Here is a 21,924-nt window from a genome sequence, read left to right as displayed (position 1 = left end):
ACACCTCAGAGCCTCAAACACGTGGAGGACTTACCACAGCTCATCAAATGACACCACAGGTATTAAAAGGCACATATTATACTGTTATAGAGCATGTTACAGTCAGAGAGTCTGTCTTACTGCTTTATTTCCCTCTCGTTCAGACACTCTCCGAAAAACAAACACGCACGTGAAGCTTCGGCTCAAGCGGTCGACGTCATATGCGTCGTGACGCAATGCGGAAGTAATTTAACCAAGATGGCTGCGTCCTTCACAGGCATGATTTGGTTTCACTGAAGTGTCAGATAATGTGTAGCAGTTGCATTTTTAAGAGCTAAAAGACCACAAGGGCAGCTTTGAGAGCGGAAACATGGAGAGGCGAGAGTTCGTGGCGTCTCTGGTGGTAAGATAATTTTATTTACACAGAGTCGTACTTTAAATACAGACAAATATAAGCTGTTAACCCCCCTCTCATATATCTGGATTAAAAAACGCCACTTTGCCGGTTCCTTGTTGTTCAGACAGTATAATGAAATCTGTTTGAACAGGTAAAAGTCCATGACGCTTTATATTTAGCTCGAGAAAATAAAAGAACGGTACTGAAATGAATATATGTAAACGTTATTATAATGTAAATATAAATATATAGATAAATATAAATTGATAAACTTCAGTTAATCTTCTAGCCAGTCTGTTTTCGGTTGGAGTTTTGTGGAGACTTGAACCGACCTTGAAGAGTCGATTTTAAATGAACTCTTACAGACACAACCAACATTTCTCAGCTCTCCTTGTTTTGCAGTTAAATATTTGCTAGACATTAACGTGACAATATAGCAGTGTTTTCTGTTTCTTAAGTGGACAGTGGGTGAGTGTTGCAGCATTACTGTACATCTCACAATGTGACTGTCACCGCAGGCAGGTGGCTGTGCGGGGATGTGTGTGGATCTGACCCTGTTTCCACTCGACACAATAAAGACCAGACTTCAGAGTCAGCAGGGCTTTTACAAGGCTGGAGGCTTTAGGGGCATCTACGCCGGAGTCCCATCTGCTGCTGTCGGCTCCTTCCCCAATGGTATGATGTTAAATTGTGACAGCTGGATATGTATTCCCTCTGAACTATTGTTTGCATTATTTCTGTTCTTGTGTTATTCTGTCAGTGTCTCACTGTGTATCTGTAAACATAAGTCACGGTGTAAATAATAATAATATTTACACCGTGACTTATTCAGCTCATTCATCTTGAAGAAGATATAAAATTATATCTCATATTAAAAAAAATCTACCTTAATCTCACCTGATTCTGTGTCCATGTATATGGAGGGATTACTGAGTAATGCAACCAGAAATGACAGTAACATATATCTAATTTTTTTTTTTTAAACAACAACAAAAAGAAGAACTTCCAAACTGCAATCATAGCTTATGTCTTGGTCATGAGTTGTTTTGGAACATATCTTTTCCTACACTTCCTACACCTGTCAGCATTTAACAGAACTTACCTGTTTGGTAGTATAATCTTTCACCGTTCACACATAACCTTATTTTGCTCTTCTGATAGACGTCTGGTTGGATATTTTAGTTTGGTAGTTCATAATCAGATTAGTTTGATAAGAGGCCAGCTGATTTTTCAGTGGGCCGATATTGTCAGTCGATATTAGTTTTTTGTTAATCTATCAGTATTGGCATTTTCGATTAGCTTAGAACTTTGTTTTATATCTTCTCTTCGAACAAGATAGAAATTTAGGAGTAACATGGCCTTACAAACCCAACAGTGAGATCTTAAGAGATCCGGCCTACGGCTCTTCAATGGGGTGTCACAGGGTCCCCAGGAAAAAAATGTTTAAATGTAAAATAATAAAATAAATATTCTTCTGTAGCAATAACAAAGTATAACATAAATTATTCTGTAGCAATTACACAAGAATATCCAGTAATGTCCCTGCCTACAATTAAACACATTCACTTACTGAAAATCGGGGGCATCTGCTGTGGCAAATGGGTGCAAGCCTTTGACCACAAACTTAGTCACTGCTCGGTGACATTCGTTTATCCTGGCCTGAAAGGAGACGCTAACGGTAGACTGCAGTGAGAACTGCCAGCATCTGAGCCAGACTCTGTCTGTCTCTCTCATCATGGTCACCTAAATGCACAGTAATGGCAGGTTTTGTAATAAGGCAGATCGCGCTAACATAATATGCACTGTTAGTTGATTATTTACCTGCCGCATTAACGGGAGAGGACGTGCAAACGTTACCGCTGCTGCTGGGTTGAGATTCACGAGTCCGGAGCGGAATTAAAAACATGACATTCATTTAAGGTTATCGCGTGTTTTTTGCATATTCGTAGTGTTTGTGTTCAGGCTTTCTAACTTTTTCTACAGTCACTGCTTCAAAGAGGATCAAATGTTTAAAAAAAACCCCTTCAAAATCTCCATGGAATGCACTTATGCTTTTCTCACAACTTTAAGTGCTGCCAATTGCTTGTTACTCCTTTAAACAGTTGCTGAAAAAAGTAACATTAATAACACTGAAGCTGATTCATTTATTTGTTGAGCTGCAGCAAATTAACCATGCACTCAAAGAATTTACCACAAATAACACTGTAGCTTTCTGAAAATTTAGTGATTATTTGAATTCACTGGAACCTTAAACTAAATGATGCTCTCCTTTTAGCATTTCGATCAATTATTTTGCTTTACAATCCTATTTAAATGTCCCTTTTATATCTGTTTGTTTTCTTAGGATTTAATTTGGGAACTTTGAATTGCCTTGTAGTTGAAGTGGTCTATAAAGGGCCTATAGATGTAAACCTCTCTAACTGTAGCTTAGTGTTTTCCACACAGGCAGCATCCTGGTCAAGGAGAGCATTTGAGAAGGTGCCAAGCACAGTCTTACAGGGTAGCAGCTCCAACGTACCTAATATTTGAGCATCAGTTTAAAGAAAGTATGTTTTTTCTGCATGTCTACCACTCTCACAGTCAGAAATTGGAAATACAATAAGCATCTCTTTATTTGAGTAGAGTAGAGTGATTTTGATGATTTCATCTGTATACTTTTGCAGAATGTGTTAACTTTCTTTGGGTTTAAGTGCAGGCAGACACACACACACACGCACACACACACCTCAGTTCCTCCCCTGTCAGTGGTAGTGAGGGATATTAATTGCTCTATGCTGGTTGACTAATGGGCCTTAAACGCCTGTGGTTCTGCTTGGTTTCAGCCGCTGCTTTCTTCGTCACCTACGAATACACAAAGGCCCTTCTCGGCACCGGTGGAGTGTTTGCATTACCACATGTGGCACCTGTCACTCACATGCTGGCCGCCTCCCTGGGAGAAGTAGTAAGTCAGCCTGTCCCTCATTCTCCCATCCTTTGTCTCCTCTCATGTGGATTTCTATCCCTGTTTCACTCTGGCAGTAAACTGTTGAGTCATTTGTATTCTTTTGTTGGTCTAAATGATTCCCAGCACTTCCATCTTTAGAAGGCCAGCTGTCTTTACATGCATATTTTTGCTCTTCTGTGTTCTTGCCCTTGTTGTTTCTTTCCCACCAATGTATGTCCCAAATGAAAACCAATGGCATGTCTCTTAATGTTTTCGCCTTTTAAATTTCGTAGACCGCTCTTCAATGGAGTAGCTGGGGAGGGAGTATGTGGTTTTGGCTGTAGGCCTCAAGGTCCAGCTGGGTGAGTTAAGGGGGCTTCCTCGGTACTGTCCCAGCAGTTCTCTCAACCAGCTGGGTAAATAAGACCTCATTACTGCCTATTGATTCATCTACTTTCCCATCTCAGTACCCCAGACTCTGACAATTTAGTCTGGGGAATTCACGCTTGAAACCAATGAGAAGCAGCGCAATTTCCTCAGCCGAATCCTCTCCCAGTCACTTGTAGTGAACCGCAGGATTTGAGCCATAAGGGGGCCATGGGTATTCACACTGGCATGAAATGGGGGATATGGAAAATAGGATGCCCCCCTTGGTATACCCTAGGCTGTCTGCAAAATGCTAGACATTCAGTATTCATGGCTTTTGGATGGGTGTAATTTAGCCAGGTTTTGCATGTTTATGAAATGGGATTATTCCACATGGCAGGTTGTTCACTGTACTTTAGGTTACCTACGAGGTGCGATCAGAAAGTTCTGAGACTGAGCCTGTTCTGCAAGAACGGAGCGAAGCATGGCATCATGGTTTAAGACCTAGAGCCCAACAAGCCTTCTAGTGGGAGAGTTTCCTAGGAGCAGCTTGATCTGATGCATCATGCAGATGTTTCTTCCTCTTTCCCAGAATGAAATTCAAGTTGAAAGTTTGACATTTTGACTTGGTGGAAGAGATCCAGCGCGGGTCGTTTAAGGCGCTTACAGAACAGAACTTCCGGAGGGAGCGATCCGAGTGTGGCAAAGCACAGAGAACAGCGCGGTGCTATACAAGTTGTTGTTTTGTTTTGTTTTTGTTTTTTTAATTTACAGAAGTCTGTAGCCAAACTTGGATCAGGGAAAAGTTTTTGCCTTTTTTAGATGGAGTCTCTAAACTTTTCAGGCCTCACAGTGTTCGCAAGAGGACATAATGATACTCGAAGATTAGCAAATCTTCCCCTAGTTCTCAGAATTAGTGTATCAGTTATTGGGGTTACCGTATGTGTTTAACACTTAACAATCAGAACATTTTTTTCAGGTTTTTTATGTATACTACAGTCAAGTTGAATGTGAAAGGTCAGGCAGAGGTTGCCACTACCTCTAACCTCATTGTGGATTTGAGCACATCAAAGGCACAAATCCACAGAATGGAGCCGAGCAGAGCAGGGGCGGTATCCTCCTGCATTCTGCCAGCTGAGATCGTCTTGTTCAAAGAGGCTAATCTTCAGGCTTAGCCATGAAAGGCCTACCCTAGTGCTGCCCCGAGTTAGATACAAGACCTAAACTTCTGCACTGTGATGCAACAGCAGCCAAATATGATTCTTTGTCTCAGTAGGTGCTAATGACTTTTTATAACAGTCTTGTTTTGAGTGTCTGACAGAAGTGGTGACAATTTCTTACTTTTCTTAGTATTTGCCAAGAAAATAATTAATAACACAGGCAGCAGAAAATGCGTGATTAACAAACATTCTGGTAATCCTCACTTCCTGAAGTTTTGTTTCATGAGAGGTGTATCTGACTTACTTTAGCACTCTTTTATTTAGCTTCAGGAGACAAGACACCCTCTTTACTTTTATGATGAGCATAAATCTTTTCTTTTTAATTGAATTTATAGTTTGGTCTTGATAAGTAAACTTGAAGCCATCCGTTAATTAGGCTGCTATGGCTGCTGTAGGACTTCCCATGATGTACTGACCCTTCCTTATTTTCTAGTCCTCATGTGTATAATGTTGTGGGCATTTAGTTTGATTTTGTCGATTCTCTCCTGTAGTTTTTCTCCTTTTGAATGTTCATGACTGTTCTCTCTTCTCCTTACACTGGTCATGGCCTTACACAGGCCATAACCAGTGTAATAAAATAAAACCCAATTCTTATCTGCTGACAGGGTCACTTGAATCTTACGTTATTCACTTGGTTTCATCCAAAGTTCCTTTTTTTAATAGTCCATCTCATCTGAGCTGAGATTATATCATAACTGGCCAATCATAGCTAGGTGTGTTTTTCACTTGTCCAAATGTTTTATGAGTCAGTGCCAGGCAACAGGTTAAAGCAGAAGCACATCAGCTCTGTCAGATGTGTGTGAGATGGGTGACAGAAAAACACAGTGAACACAGTCACACAAGACTTTATTTTCTATTTTGGCACTTATATGTGCTATAATTTAATATACAGTGTGCTAAAAATGTTTTTGTCCTTTAAGCCACAAATAAAAAGGACATTAGGCAACAAATTGCCAAAGGAAAATTTTGAGGGATCAAGGAAAATATTTCACAAACAGATTTTATGAAAACTGTGCAGCTTCCCCATTTTCATCCAAATGTAATATGTCAAACAGATCGTAATGACCACCTATCTTTAACCAGATCTAATCAATCTTCTTTTTTTTCCCTCTTTACAAACAGGCCTGACTTTAGTAAGCAGTTAAGATGGTGGGATGGATGGCGACTGTAGATCAGAGTGACTCGCTTTGATTGTTTCCTTATTGCTCTACCTCCTTCTCGTTTTCTCTTGTGGAGACCAGAGCAGCAGTTGTGTAACACACACAACTTAAAGAAGAAGCAACTTGTTATTTGGTCCTCGCCTGACTTCCCCTCTCTAACCCACTCAGTCTACGATCCTTTCCCCCAGGAGGCTAGTGTGTTTTACCAACTGTTTCCACTCCACAACGTTCACTACAGATGTTTTACGGGCACTTATTGCTTTGCGACTTTGATGTCCAAGCTCAGTGGATTGTGTGCTTGACTTAGCAATATCTTATTAATAAATGTAGACTAAATCTATTATAGCCATACCAAAGGGAGTTTGCTGCTCAGATTTTATTCTGTACCAACGTATGATAGTGGAATTAAAATCCTTTGGTCTAACAAGTGCACAGTCTTTGTGGACGAAGCCAGAAATTTACTAGAGCTGTTGAATCTTACTCTTCAAGTGTCTATATTAACCTAGTTACCACTGCATTCACCTGCAGGCAATAACAGACAGACAGAGAGTTGTAGAGAGAAAGAACTCGAGAGGGTCGAGACAATGAGAGAAAATCCCCACTGCCACAAACACCTCGGTGTTTGTGCGACCGCAGTGGTGGGACGCTCCCATAAAGAATGTGTAAGCTGATGGCGTCTGTCAGGCTCTAGCAGGCTGTTATCCAGCCATTAGATCAGATTTATCTTCATTCCCATTCGCTCGACGTCTGCCCTGAAAGCTCATTTGTCAAGGCCAGGCAGCAGGCTTCTCTCGCATCTATAACCCCCCCTCCCCACACCCTCTTACTGCCACACATCTGTGGGAGGATGTACTGGAAAATACAGTGTGACATGACAAGATAGGGGGGACATTGAGAAGGAGGGAGCACAAGGGAGGAGTTTCTTTTTTTGGGAGGGAGGTAGGAGAAACTGGCAGCCACTTAACTTGGCTCTGAGAAATAATCCATGCATCGCCTTCGAGGAGCGCCACGCTCTGTGATTTATTGGCTGTTGTTTCAGACTTGGAGACATGCAGTGTCCTCATCTCTACCCTTCTTCTCCATGACCTTTTTCTTCTCCATCTTCCTTCTTTCTTCCATTTTCCTTGCTTACTTTATCCTTTGCGATACTGTAATGCATTTGAAGTATAATGAAATCCAAAGAAACAGTGGTTACAGACAGTATTGTCTTTTTGAAAGGGCAGCTCAAGGCACTCTTACTGTTTGTTTTTTATTTTTTATATTGTGTTAACTGCACTATAGTTGCAGCCAAATGTCAACAAAGAAAAAAGATTAAAATTTACTATTGTCCACAAAAGGGCAATCTTGTTTCTTGGTGGTGATCGCATTGTTTTTTAATGATGAATAAATCCAAATAAGTTAGGCCCAATGCAGTTATTACAGCCTATATGTTTTCCCACCTGTTGTTGCTATGGTGCCAAACGGCAATCCCGGTCCCGACTGACCGACCACCGTGTCCTGATGGCCAGACGTGGTAAAAGAGGCATGGGGGCAAAGGCTTGCCGGATGGAGGGATTTAATGACTCTAATGTGCTACGAGTCTCTGCTAATTTCCCATCCCTTACTGTGGTTCTCCCATGACTGAGTGCTGGACTTTCACTACAAACAGAAAACATACTCTGTCATTTGGACAAACGACAACAGGCCAAACTGAAGAGCTTCAAACACAGACAGGCAGCTTCCTAATGAAGGCTGCTTGACATATCCAGCAGCTTGTAAATAAAGATAAATGGTAGCAGAAATTTAAAAGGCTACCAACAGATTTCTAATAAGTTTACGAGCCGGAGGAAAGTGTTGAATGCTTGCATGCTTGCTTTCGTTCCCCTTCTTGATTCTGTGCTCCTTTCTTTTTCTTTTTCTGCTTTGATTTCTTTGTATCTCGCTTGCTCTCCGATGAGATATTACCTCCGCATCTCTAGCCATTATTTAGATTTCCTTCATCCCAGCCATACCTCATTGTGTCCTCATTCAGCATCACTCATTTCCCTCCCTCGTTTGCTGCCGCTTCTGATACTGTATCTGAAATAGCCTCGGAGACCACACACTCGATCTTTTATCCACTCAGCATCATCGCCGCCACCTCTAGTTGCACAAATTACTCCCAAATAAACAATGTTCCTCATTTATTTGGTGTAATCTGTGTCTCATTCTGGCCTCCTCGCTGCAGTGACAGGAAAGGAAAAGGCCATCTTAAGTCCAAACCCCCAGCCAATTACATCAGTAATTACTTGTCATAGCCACTTTCTTTCCATTTAGCTGCTGTTTTCTGCTCCTTTGGAGAGTTGGTTTGGGGTAAACATGATGTACAATGTATTAGAAATTCTAACTTGACCAAAGGGGGAGGGTAAATGAGATCTCAGAGGCAGATGCAGCAAGCTCAGTTGTTGCGAATGGGTCATGCAGGTGCGAGTTTGGGCACTTGGTGGTAGTGTTGCTCCGTGGTTGTGCTGCAGCTGGACACACTGATGTGAAACACCAGCAGCCTGCACAGAATTATAGAGGCACATTCAAGTCGTTTGTTTTTGCTGTTATGTATGGAGATTAAGGCTGCTGTGTTCACTGTGTGCTGAAAAGAGGAACAACTTGCGTAGCCTGCAGAAAACATGATGTAGTGAAAGTCAAAACAAAGTTGAGAATTGGTCCATCTGTTGCTCAACAGTCAGCAGGTATTATAGCAGTACAGAAAAATAAGAGACGACAGAGAGAGCAAGTGTCCACCAGAACCCTTTAACAGCTTGCGGTGTATCTTTGCCTTCTTATTTACAGGGTATGGCCCAAAAGAGCCTAAAGAGCCCAAATGCTAAATCACTATAGCGACAGCTGAACTGGGAAAGGAGCAAAACGGGAAGCGTCTTTAATACACTGCCTCTAACATTCCTTCTCTCCTTGCTATCCTACTAGCTTGGTGTTGCTGTGGCGTCTGGCATCTGTGCGACTAAGGGAAGTCACAGTAGGGTGGGGGGGGCTCACAAATCGCTCTCAAAGATTGCTTGCTGTTAGCCGGTTTTTCCACTCCGGTGCAGGATAAGTGGGAAATCAAGCCGCCAGGTGGGCAGCTGTGCTTGCCTGCCTGCCTCTCCTTGCCTTTCGGACCATGGGAGTTATGAAGCATAAATATTCATGTCTGTCTTCACTAGCTGTTGGCAGTCCATATTTTTGTTGACATATGGTGGATGGGTTGGGACTTGAGCAGGGAGTGTGGCTGCTGGGGTGTGCATGCGTGTCTGGATCTATCAGGGTGTTTGACGGTAGCATGTTCCTTGGACACAGATACACAGTCAGCCTGATGACCTTTTGCGAACATGACAACTGTTGCTCTGGTGTCATGTCCGCTCTGTGTACCAGTTTGTTAATTGGCCCAGTTGCGCACTAACTAAAGCAGTCGTTAGCCTGCCAGCTTCATGTAATTGCTCTCCTCGAGCCGTGCCACATCATGGCCACCTGCCACGTAGCAGAAACATACAGAAGGTGATATCATGTACAGCAAAAGGGCATCTAGGGGAGTGGCGTGGGTATGTGCGCACACAAAGATGTGGGTTTCCTAACCTCCAATTAAGCACAACATGGATATAAAGGGTCTATAAAATGAAAGTATAGTGTAATACAACAACTACAAATTCAGGCCTTTAATGTTTTGTTTTTTCATCCTGTAGGTGGCGTGTCTGATCCGGGTACCCACAGAGGTGGTCAAACAGAGGGCCCAAGCTTCCCTCTCATCCTCTACCTACAACGTACTGCTGGCTACTCTTAGAGAAGAGGTATGTGGCAATCAGAAGCTCGTTTTTGGCCATTAATTTTGCGTTTATGTGTGTGTGATTTTTGGCTGTCGTTCATATCAGTAACGCTGCTGAGATATGGGATCTGAGGCCATTGATGAAAACAAGCCTGTTGCCAAGAAATGCAAGCAGATTATCAAAAAGCAAACTTATCTGAAATCCAGAACTAAAGTACTCGCACTGTGAGTTTACAAGTAATGAAGTGTACTGCTAGTTCATGTGAAGCCATGATTCAAGGCTGAGGTGTTGATAGTAGTTCCAAAAGGTAGCAGATCAAGGTGGGGAAGATTTAAATGAGTATATTGTCCATATTCATATGTTTGAACATATAAGTAAATTAAGTTTCTGAAGTCCCCTCTGCTTTGAGCCAGATGTACCGATCAGATCCACCAATCACTGTTCTGAATGGGTGTGGATGTTGGGTCACTGATTTCATAAATTGTAATAAATTGTTAGACTCTGCCGCTCCCATCTAAACATTATGATGTTGGGTGGGTGTGGTGTGTGGGGTGGGGGGTTTAAGACGAGTGCTTTGGTTGGAGCATACCAGCGCCTTAACCCTAACAGCTCTCAGCAGTTATGTGCTGCTATAATCTGTGAAGAAGCTGAATAAACGTTGTTCCCACAGATGAATTATACAAGTGCTTTATCTGTTCATTGACTGATGTGCATTAAAGCAAAAATTAGATTTTATACGTTAGATTTAAACATTTTTTTTCCTGTTGTTTCTCGGGGCAGGGGGTTCGAGGCTTGTACAGAGGATATGGCAGTACGGTTCTCAGAGAGGTAGGTTTCATTCACGGGTTAACTTCACACTCAGTCGCTCACTTGTGTCTGTCATCCACTGTTGATACCATCATCAGTACCTGTTCCACAGCAGATCCTTTCCTCTTTGGTAAAGTTTAGTTCCAGGTAATTACAAAGTATGTCATACAGATCATATTGAAATCAATACTAAAAACAGCTCCTCAGCTCTTTGAAAGATGTGTGGTGGATTTTTTTGGATAGGTTGAACGGATATTGAGGCTTTCCACGCTTGTGACTGAAGACAATTTAATTTCTCTGGGGTTGGATTGAAGTTTGTAGTATTGATTTACAGATTTTCTTTTTTCCTCCCTCACTTTCAATTCAGTCAATTACTTGCACAAGATGTGTGCTCTCCTTTTTAGAGCTAAATCTGATTAATTAATTCAATTACTCTGGTTATAAATGCAAAACAAAACAAGGATAAATGAGTTCTGGGCTAAACTCCCTTGATAGGCGTTCACCTTTTTGTAATGGAGAAAAAAAAGCAGCTCTAGTTCTTTGATTCATGATCCTCTGCCTAATTGCACCTGCAGTGCATGATATTGCAAAATAATTGCGGGAAGCATTGTATGGGTGTTTTGAGTTTCAATAGAAGTGGAAAAAGAAAATGGAGAGGGAGAAAGAAGTATATGAAGGTGACACTTGTCTTTTTTTTTTTTTTTTTTTAGGGAGGTGGGTGAGGGTGTAATCTAGTCCCCTCTGCTGTGCTAGCCTGTACTTATTTTCTGCCTCACTAAACTGATGTTATTCACGCAAATTCCATCTGGACAGCCAGGGAAAAAAAGGACAACAAGACACTGTGATTTCTCCGAGGGGCTCTGAATAAATGAATACATTTGGAGGCTGGCGCACGGCCTGTGTGCATACTAACACTGGCAGATGAAACGCAGCGGTGGCGGCAGGGATTTGGGGCACGGGAACGGCAAAGGATGCTTCGTGGTGATTGGCTTTGACGTGTGTCAGGAAGGTAATTCATTTTCTCTCAGCCTCCTTCGCTATCCGCCCATCTCGCTCCTTTGGCCAAGAGACCCTGTCAAGATAAGTTTGTTTATGTGGTACGGCATGGCGCCTCCCTGCTCTCACTGGCCCACTAATTGAGGTCCTATCTGTGCTATATATTCATTAGGCAGCCTTCAGAAACCTTTTCTGATGGGTATGATATCGCATTAGCGCCCAGTGTGCAAGAATCCACTTTGATCATCTTGGAGGGTGGAGTAAAGGAGTACAAGTGTCACGTCAGTTGTGATCCGTTTGTCATTGTTGCGCCAGCCTACATGTACGGGCGGTTTTTGCCCAGCGCACCCTGGCTTTGCCCAAAGTTGTCTTTAAAACTTAAATCTAAATTATTGATTAATAGGATTTCAGTTCTTTTTAATTTTGCACCACATTAATCTTTATTGCGGTATACCCTTTCTGTCAAGTTTTCTGCTGAGTTGGCATCTTATGGGTTCCAACTGAACAGAGCATGAAATCACTGAGATTTAGATTGGGGTGAAGGAAACTGGAGCGCGGTGAAAAATTACTTTATTCTGCTCTAGAAAAACAAGGACCTTTTTTAATTAACACCAGCAAGACTTTGCTCAGGACTTTGAGAGAGACTACACTTGCCCCATATCCCACATAAGCTGTTGATGTTGTCTGTGTGTTCATTTGCATTCATTGTATGAAAACACACAGGGTAATCTTCCGAGTCTAATCAAGACTCTAATTATATGTCATCAGTAGTAGTGGTCCTCATTTCGTCAGGATTTCCTGCACTTGCACGGTTTTGGATTGTACCATCTTTCTCCACTAGATGGCATGTTAAGATTGGTACTGCCTTTATGAAGCTTGTGCCTGACTTTTGTTTGAATTCCACACAATCTGTACTTCCCCTCCTCCCTCTCCTCACCTATCAGTACCAATCCAGCTCCATGACATTTATGCACAGCAGTTACTGATTTTTAAAAGAAATTATTTATTTTTATATCGAGCCCTTTTTTTTTCTGATCCAACATATTCTGAGGCAATATTGAGTAATTGAGTCTTAAGTGGGTTATTAGATAGTGTTTAGTAATGCAGTGTTGTGTGGGTTGCGGAGTGGCAGGTGTAAGTAAAGCTGGCTCTGTAAAATGCACCTTGTCTCAGTGACTCTGACATACAGCCAGTCTACATATAATCACTTATAGTTATGTTCTGGAAAGTGTCTGCTCTGAATGCTCTTAATAAACACATTTAATCTAGGAAGCACACAGACAGGGGAGGCATTTGAGCCACCTAAGTTAAAGCAAAACCGGGTGTTAGAATGACTTCCCTTTACCAGCATTACATATAGTTTGCTTAATACAACCCCTCCGTCAACCTCAAAGCTTCCCCACTTCAGCAGCTGGGACCTGGCAATGCAAAGTACAGGCTCTGGCAGCTGGGCTTATGAAACACCTCTCCATCCAGGCTCCCCCATCCCAGCTCTGCTTTCTATTTATCCATCTCCTCGTCAATCTGCTGCCCGATCCCCCCCCCCCGCCTTCTCCAGCAGAGGGCTTAGCTGTAAGGAAAGACACGCTAACCTGGGATTTAACTGTTACCAACAGATCAAATACAAATCGGAGCTGATTTGTATTTGAGCTACAGAAAAGTGACAAATGAGAGAAAAACATGAACCAAAGACCGCATTTTGCCACAATTTGACCAGCTTAAACAGAGTTCTCTTTAACTCTGCTTGAATGTATTGTTACATTGAGTGTTCTGATGTCATAATGATCATTAAGTAATTGCGTTTAAATGGTAACCACACTAGGGTCATTTAGGAAACTCAGCGTGTACCATGTTTACATGTCTGACAGCTCAGGTCTTGTGGTGTGTACACTGGGTTATAATTGTCAGAAACAATGTGGGGGTGGATGCTGCTTCCTCTGGTGGAATCCTAAGGTTGAAATTGTCTCAACAGGCACACAGCAGAGCGTGTGTGTGTGTGTGTGTGTGTGTGTGTGTGTGTGTGTGTGAGAGAACCCTCTCCCCATCCCCCCCCTTTTTTGTGTCCACCCTCCACCCTTGATGTGGGTTCAAAAGTGGAATCACTCTATATCCTGTGTCTGTGCACACTGATCCATAGAGGCTCATGTTTATATACCCTCATATGACTGAGACAGAGCAAAAAGAGGGAAAAAAAGAAATGGTAGTAGAAGCGAAGGTTGTTTATTTTCCTCTAATATGTAAAGGTAGGATTTGTGTGACACGTGTAAAGGAGTGAAGGCTTCCTCCTGCGTTGTGCTTTAGAGTTGGAGCTCATCGGAGCAGCTGCCGCTAGTCTCAGAGACCCAGAGAGCAAACCAACTCTTAAATTACTTCAACGCCTTTAAAAGCTTAACAAGACTGGATTAAATAAGAAGGAAAGTGCACTGGAAAAAAGAGAAATTAAGCCAAGGAAAATATTAAGCTGTCATTCGAAAATGAAATAGAAGGCTCACTAGTGAGATGAATGTGTTCACTTATTTTGGGCCTTTTCTTGATTCGTTTTGCACTGTTTGTGTGAGCCGTTTTCATTTCATAACTGTTTGCTATTATACAGTTATAGAATAAGACTTTTATCAGCCTTTGAAATTAATAAAATGGAGCGTTGCTCCGATGGGTTCACATCAGAAGCGAATGGGAGCTGCTGGTGTTATCTGTTTACTCTGTGATCAGTGAGCGGGCTAAGAGGACTGAAGAAGCCTGTTGACCTCAGTAGATCTGATCCTTGACCTGTGAAGGGCTATATGTGTGTGTTTGCGTGTGCTCCTGTGATATGGAGGAACCGTAGAGGGTTGTCTGCCATCTTGGTGTTTTGAGTCAGAACTGTCAGAGTACACATTCAAAGTATATTTACATTATACATACACAGTGGTGGTCAGAAGTTTGCATACACTCTTCATGGGCATGGTTTTAGCCAAATATGTCACTACTTTTCTTGGCAGAATTGATTGGTTTCCTGGTACTGACTTGGCATTTAAGTTTAGTTTACAAATTTATAATGGGATTGACATTGGGGATCTTCTAAGTCTTTTCCAAAAGTTTAGTGTCACCCTGCTTTATTCATTGTAGACGTTTTCGTGTGTGTTTGGGATCATTGTCATGTTGGAACATACAATTGTGTAAAGATTAAACTATTTAGCTGTTGATTCTGAGGTGAGGTTGAAAAATGTAGAGGTAGTTGTCTTCCTGCATTATTCCATCCACTTTGTGCAGCATTCAAGTACCACTGGAAACAGAAAAGCCTAAATTACCCAAACTGAGTCTATGTAAACTTTTGACTACAACTGTTTTGGTCAACAATTAGTTGGACCACCCCATATAATATGTATATATACTAATATAATATATACTAAGATAATATAATATCCCCTTGTGGGGATAGGTTAATTGGATAATCCAAATTGCCACTAGGTGTGAATGTGCGAGTGAATGTGAGTGTGAATGGTTGTCTGTCCCTGTGTGTTGGCCCTGTGACAGACTGGCGACCTGTCCAGGGTGTACCCTGCCTCTCGCCCTATGACAGCTGGGATAGGCTCCAGCGCCCCCCGCGACCCTGAAAAGGAGAAGCGGAAGCGAATGGATGGATAATATAATATAATATAATATAATATAATATAATATAATATAGGGAACCATTTAAAAATAGGACCAATAGCCAAGGATGTCCTAAAGAAAAAAAGTGCAAAATAAGTCAGTTTGTTCCACAGGAAGTCCAGCTATCATTACAAAGAAAAGTACGACTGTATAGTGTGTATTAAAGAAGATAATAGAAAGTAAGGGGAGGATGATGTAGATTTATTTGGTGTTTACCTTAATTTGTCACCAGTGGCTAGCTGAAACGTCCATATGTTCAATCAAATTAGGTGATTGGTGTTGGGGATGTCCTTGCAAGTGCCAGTTCATTAACAGAAGGCTTTGAGTGACTTCCAGAACATTTAATGACAAGCAGTGAATTTGATAAAATAAATTTAAAGAATACACGATTGGAGGCCTTAGCTTGATTTCTCGGTTCGTATCATTCCTTTCTTTACTGTCAACTTTCTTGACTTATGGGATACTCTTTTTGAATCCTGCCCCTGTTTGCATTGCTTCCAGGTCAGGCTGACTCTTGTTAGAAGAGTGATGACCTTCTTAAGCGATCCACTTGTCGCTGGATGATTTGTATCACTTTATCATAGATGTCACTCAAGGGAATAATGGTTTTCCTCCCACTGCCATTATGGATGACGGATGAATGCGGTTCTGGCTGCACCTGTCATTCCCATCAATGTGCCTTTGTGAATATGATCATATCTATATATTTTTCCTCTTCTGTGTTTCCTAATGCAGCCATACTGGCATGCACGTAGCGTATTGCAGCCCACTCGTATATCCAGTCCCTCTGAGGTGGCAGTAGGACATCTGCTGCAAATCTGACTAAACCTCAGTAACCTTCCTTAGATCAACATGTGGTCTTATTGATGAGTTCTGCAGTCAGTAGGGCTAAAGGAGTTAGCTGCCATGCTGTCAGACCCCCACGTGTGGCTTTTGCTAAGTTCGGTTGGGGGACAGCACCGGGCTTTCTCTGCTGGCTTGTTTAGGATGATACATTGGAAGCCTGTACCACTGAGAGCCATGGATCACACACTTATGTTAAGTACGCTGGTCCCCGTTGACGACGACTCCGAAATCCATCATTCTGGTTGCAGTTCATCATGCACGGCTACTCTGTGCATTTTTGAGACTTATTACCGATATCATCTGCCAAACATATTCCCAGGAAAAAGGCACTGTTGCCTTTAACGGCTATAGTAGCTTTCCGGTGTATAGTGCCTGTGTAAGTGCTGCATTCATGACCACAGTGGCCTTGTTAGTCAGTGAATCCCTCGGGGTCTTGGGGCTGTGTTTGCTTCCCACAACTTTATGCATGTTTATCTCAATCCAGGCAGAAAACCTTTAGTAATCCACATGTGTTTCTAATAACACACAGCCGACAGCCTGGCAAGGGACTTACGGTCTGTGAGTATTTGTGGGATTGGTGGGGGTCTGGAATGGAGGGAAAAGCGATGGCTATGTTTTGGATGTCATGTGGAAGGAAATAAGTGTCAGGAGTGTGCTTCTGTATGTTGGTGCCATAACACAAGATTGAGAGTGATGCATTATTCCCCTGACAGCCATACTTGTAATGCAGATTTAGCTTGAATTGGATGCCTGTTCCACTTGAGTTTAGCAGGTATTTAAGTGACATAATACCCCAACAGCCTAATTACTCTAACACCCATCGCAGTCAATCAGCACTTTATAAGTTACTGCATTTGCTGAAAAAGAATGTTTACATGAGGCAACTCATCAATCAGATCCACTCTATATAGCCAGTGTCTCATTTTCACTTTATCCTGGAGTGACAGGACAGAGTGAGAGCTGTGGGAGTGGAAGAAGGATAAATCAGTGCTGTGTAAAAGCCAGATGTGAGGAAGCACCCCATAATTAGAGGTTAACCTAACTTTTTTTTTTTTTTTCGTGAAAACCAGTGATGCAGATCCTTATTCCTCCCCTTTCCCCTCACTTCCTTTCCAAAGCCAACCACCTCTCTTTCCTGTGGATTTACTGTAACGTTCAATTCAAAATGTAACTTATCGCTCCTTGTCAAATTAGTTGGCTTTTTGACTTTAAATTGAATAGTTATGTCTATAACTTCTGTTCCCTGAAGGAGAGGAATGAAGTACAGCACATAAGTATGAGATATCGCGCCCTTGCGTGTCCTGGCTGAAGAAACCTTTATTCACACCTTTAAGGCAGATGACGTTTGCTGACACGCGCACGGCCCCGCCTGCACATATAGCCGCTGTCATCACAGTCATCCCTCAGTTCGATGGCCGCTCTTCACCGAGCCAAACTGCTCAGTGGGGCCACCTTGTGTTGTAACTCGTTCCTCTCCTTCAGGGAACAGAAATTATAGACATAACTATTTGTTCCCTTTCAGTCGATTCACTCCGTACAACACATAAGTATGGGACATATATACACGCCCCGCAGAGCAGCCACCGAACCGGAATCAGACCACCACCACCTTAGTGAGCGGTAGACCCAGCAGAAAGGACAGCATGAGCCACCAAAGGGGCTGTAACGTCCAACCAGGGTGGGCCTTTGCTCCAGGCTGACTGGCATGGAGGTCGGGCCGGAGGATGTGTTCCTGCTGGTGGCACACTACAGCAGTGGGCGCCGATCTCCATGCCGGAGCATGGAGATGGAGCTCATGGCGTGAGCACTGCCCGATAAATCTTCTCCAGCTGCAAAGCAGAGAATCTGCAGTCCTTGGACGGCAGAGTTGTGGGGCCGCCGACACAATGGTTATGGGACGGGGCCAGATAAGCAGCCATAGATGGCTCCATAGGGGGTGGGTTCGCTAAGCTAGCCTCCTCGGCGCTGTCCAACTCCATGTACTGTCCATAGCCGGGCACAGTGACGCGGGAAGACAGAGGTTTGTCCCATGATGCTGTTAGCTCGCAGATAAATTCTGGGAACATGGGAAGGCAGTTTTTGGCCATTGCGGGCTCCGGTGGGAGGAAAAAACCTGGGAACCGCAGCAGTTTGCATATTTTGCTGTGCAGTACAGCCAGACTTTTGACCGCTTCACCTTGGGCATTTTTAATCTGTAGCTCTGCTCTAAAAGAACATGCGTACCTGGACCCGCCTACTATCCTCGGAAATGTAAAATGATTGGCTAGAATCTAAAGTGTATAACAGCTCAGGAAAAAAAAGCACCGAAATAAAGCACCGAAATGTCCGCTGCTTTTCGGTCTGGTTACTATCGTTTAAGTCAGATGGCACCGGATACCGGTACTCATCCCTAACCACATGATTAACTTTAGCTGTCACACTGCAATAACTCCATCATCAGATCAAATATTGAAAATGTATTGTGTCTTTATAAAAAACGGGCTCCAAGTGTATAAAAGTTAAGTTGTTTTTTAGGATTAGTTAGCAAAAATCTATTTTTTGCAGGGGCCTATCCCAGGTGATGGTGAATCTCATTCAGGTGACTAGTAAATGGGGAATTACAAGAACAAGTAAACAAGTATTAGAAAAGTTTCATACTTTTATACCATAGTATACTATAGTGACCATAGTAAACATATCACCTGAACTATAATGTGTTATAAAAAAAAAAGACAGCTCAGCCCAGTCATCTGAAAATCTAAAACAAAAGCCAGTATTGGAGTAAATGATGAATTAGAAATGAATTAAAGGAACCGTCTTAATGTCATTCTGGGTGATCCGGTAACTGGATATCTGTACTATTTATTGTTTTTGAGGCGCATGAAGACTGAATAATGATGGGTGTGTTAGTTGAACTAAGATTTAAGATGTCTTATCCATGAAGGGTGTGTGTTTTTATTTCCACTAACGATGTTTCATCTCAGCATTATGTTGTGCTGCCTTTTGTCAAGCCCTTCAACGGATCAATCAGGCCCATACATGGTCTTGTTTTACTCGTGTGTGTGTGTGTGTGTGTGTGTGTGTGTGTGTGTGTGTGTGTGTGTGTGTGTGTGTGTGTGTGTGTGTGTTTCTCAGAATAGTTGCGTCACTGCCAGTATGCACTTTTCTCACTGTGGAGATTCTGTTATTTCCAGCTGTGCTGCTGCTGTGCTTATCTGATTCCCAGCTGATAAGGTACAGCTTGCACGTGTGTGTGTGTGTGTGTGTGTGTGTGTGTGTGTGTGTGTGTGTGTGTGTGTGTGTGTGTGTGTGTGTGTGTGTGTGTGTGTGTTACTTTTCAGCTGGCCAACTGGTTAGCTGGAATGACTCTGGTCTGTGTTTTATTGCCGTGGGCACTGCTCCCAGAGAGCACAGTGTGTGTCTGCTCCTCTGCTATGTGGGTTTCAGATGGGCATGTGTGAGTGCCATGCTGGAGATATAAAAGCAAGCGGCCTTGTTCTGGACCTACCTTAGTGCTTTGCTCTTACTTTAATAACCTTACTGAAATTGGCACAATTGGTTGTTTTTTTTACTTTTTCCTGCATAGTGTCACTGATGCATCGTGATTTCCAGGTTTACTCCTTCACCTATAATACTTCATGCTTGTAACCAGCTTGAATTAGCCTGTCACTGAAAAAGCAGCTCCTTCAGAGACAAGCTGTGGTACCAAGGGTGTGTGAAGGAGAGATTTAGCAGGTGGTTCCTTCCCGCTGCTGCAGACCCCATGTATAAATACACATGTGTATATACATATGCACTCACTGCTATATCTCAATGTGCAATAGTTTTCAGTCAGACAGTGCAAAGCTTCTTATCTTGTCTCTTACTAAGCATCTAAAACAATTTAATGTCATCCTTTGTATCAAATATAAACACACGTATTTAAATTATATTTCTTTCTACAGTCTATAGTTTAGTTTTTCTCCTCTACCTTATGTAGTTCATATTTTTCTTTTGTTGTGTAGTATTGGTGTTATAGGGTATATTGCATGTATTTTTTGTTTTGCTTCTGTAATAATGTGAGTTTCCCCATTGTGAGATTAATCTTATCATATCAGCCTACTATCTTAAACGATGCCTTATGTTGACTGGTTCCAGAAAAATCCTCGTTGAAATGTTTTAGCTGAGTCACATGGCAGTTTTGCAGATACACTTAAAATATTTTACCCTTATGACCTTCCATATCTGTTTTGTGTGTCATAGTTTTGATTTTGATCAGATATTATCTACCCAGGGTTTCTCAGATCTCAGTATCTCTGGAAGCTTCTCTTGACACCAGCTATCTTTGGTGCTAACAGTGAGATAGTTGACATTAAAGAGAAATGCTCGCCTGGTCTGAGCTACTTTATCATATGAAGAAGACAAAGGAGATGTACATTTGAATTCTAATGAGTTTAGTCAACCAGAAACCTCTGAAAAGAGTGTGTGTGCGTGTGTGTGTGTGTGTGTCGGTCATTACTTTGAACATGCCTGCTCCAGTTGCCCTGCTGTATAGTGTGCTGGGAAGACAAGTACCAAGTGTCCAGCTCTCTAGCCTCAGCTAGCCTCCTTGCCTGCGCCTCAGCTCCCAGCACCAACATGTTTTTCTATCTCTGTTCCCTCATGTCTCGCGCTCAGCTTCAGACCGAAGTCCTGAGGCAGCAATACATCTCTGTTCCTGTCAACAGCTAATTGGTCGACCCTCAGGGCATCCTGTATCACACCACATCACCATTGATTGGCTAATATGCCCTTTGCTATTGATGTCATCCATCAATGGCTGTGGCGGGTCAAACCATCATGCTTTTAAGCCAGCCATAGAATAAGTATGACATTTACTTCATATATAACAAGTTCAACTCAACATCTTCAACAGTTTTTTTTTTTTTTAAACTAAGTTTGCAATAATTTTATATATTTTTCCTTTTGACATCATATGTGGATGCCTTTGCTTCACAACAGTGTTGCATTTGCAGTGGGCTAGACTTCACGTCGTAAAGGCCGAGTAGCATCGGGTATCCGTTGATAGGACCCTTTGTGTTTTTGCGTGTTCTGCAGTATCGTGTGTCCAGTCTGAAGCAACAAGCTGCACAAAGCTGCACACAGGTGGGAGGAAGTGGGGGGGGATCTCCAGCACAACATAAATATTATTCAGTTTCTGGGAAGCATTTCTCTCATGTCGATGGAATTGCTCTCTTGAATCTTTGCCAGCACACTGTTTCCACACCACCACCTCCTTAAGGCTTTTCTTTTCCACTCTTTCTCAGTCTCTCTCTCTTCTTCTCTCTCTCTCTCCAGCTTCGAACAAGTCTTAATTTGTCAGGACTATAACTCCGCTGTGCTGAGATTTTTGGTGGGCCGTGGCAGCTTATGGGAACCCAACTCCAGCTGCCATTTGATTGGCTCCAGCGTGATGTGCCGGCGCTTAAACCTCTCCCTATTTTGGCTTGTTTAAACATACGCACACACGCTCGCTGCCCTTGGCATTCAACACTGTCAGGTGGAATTCTTCAGCAAGTGCAGTCACACTCACACTAGTTTTTACAGCGCACAGGGGCTAGAAACTTTGGGATGAGCTATCGCTTGTCGCTTGCGGCTGAATGCTCCTCGCATTTACGCCGTATAGACCTTAAAGGGACATGCGCTTCTGCTGCCGGATGCACGGCAGATGTACGGCCTCCAACCCTCTTAATCTGTGACAAATTTAGGTTTGGTGGAAAGGCTCTGAGAACAAGGGAAGTCCTGCTTTTTTTGTGTTGTAGGTTTAGGTTGGATAAGCTTATGATTTGTGTGAAGCGTGCCTCAGGGGAATCTAGAGACAGGTGTATAT

At 42.5% G+C, this 21,924-nt stretch overlaps 1 protein-coding gene across 3 annotated transcripts in view; it reads left to right on the top strand.

The window, feature by feature from the left end:
* Positions 1 to 229: 229 nt before the first annotated feature.
* slc25a26 (solute carrier family 25 member 26) overlaps positions 230 to 21,924 on the top strand; it is a 51,225-nt gene continuing 29,530 nt past the window's right edge. For 2 of the 3 annotated variants that reach the window (XM_085405941.1, XM_085405939.1), the window contains exons 1-5: positions 230 to 382; positions 895 to 1,051; positions 3,199 to 3,317; positions 9,738 to 9,842; positions 10,599 to 10,646. In XM_085405941.1, coding sequence (XP_085262067.1) covers positions 350 to 382; positions 895 to 1,051; positions 3,199 to 3,317; positions 9,738 to 9,842; positions 10,599 to 10,646 — 462 coding nt within the window. In that variant the 5' untranslated portion in view covers positions 230 to 349. The remainder of the gene's footprint in view (positions 383 to 894; positions 1,052 to 3,198; positions 3,318 to 9,737; positions 9,843 to 10,598; positions 10,647 to 21,924) is intronic. The other variant, XM_085405940.1, reaches the window with a different exon arrangement.

This window comes from Rhamphochromis longiceps, linkage group LG5 (assembly GCF_057381845.1).
Source record: "Rhamphochromis longiceps isolate RC_006_pf linkage group LG5, R_longiceps_female_GT1.1, whole genome shotgun sequence".
Lineage (NCBI taxonomy): Eukaryota > Metazoa > Chordata > Actinopteri > Cichliformes > Cichlidae > Rhamphochromis > Rhamphochromis longiceps.
The sequence above is the reverse complement of the archived record's forward strand: the minus strand, read 5'-3'. Positions and strand labels throughout refer to the sequence as shown.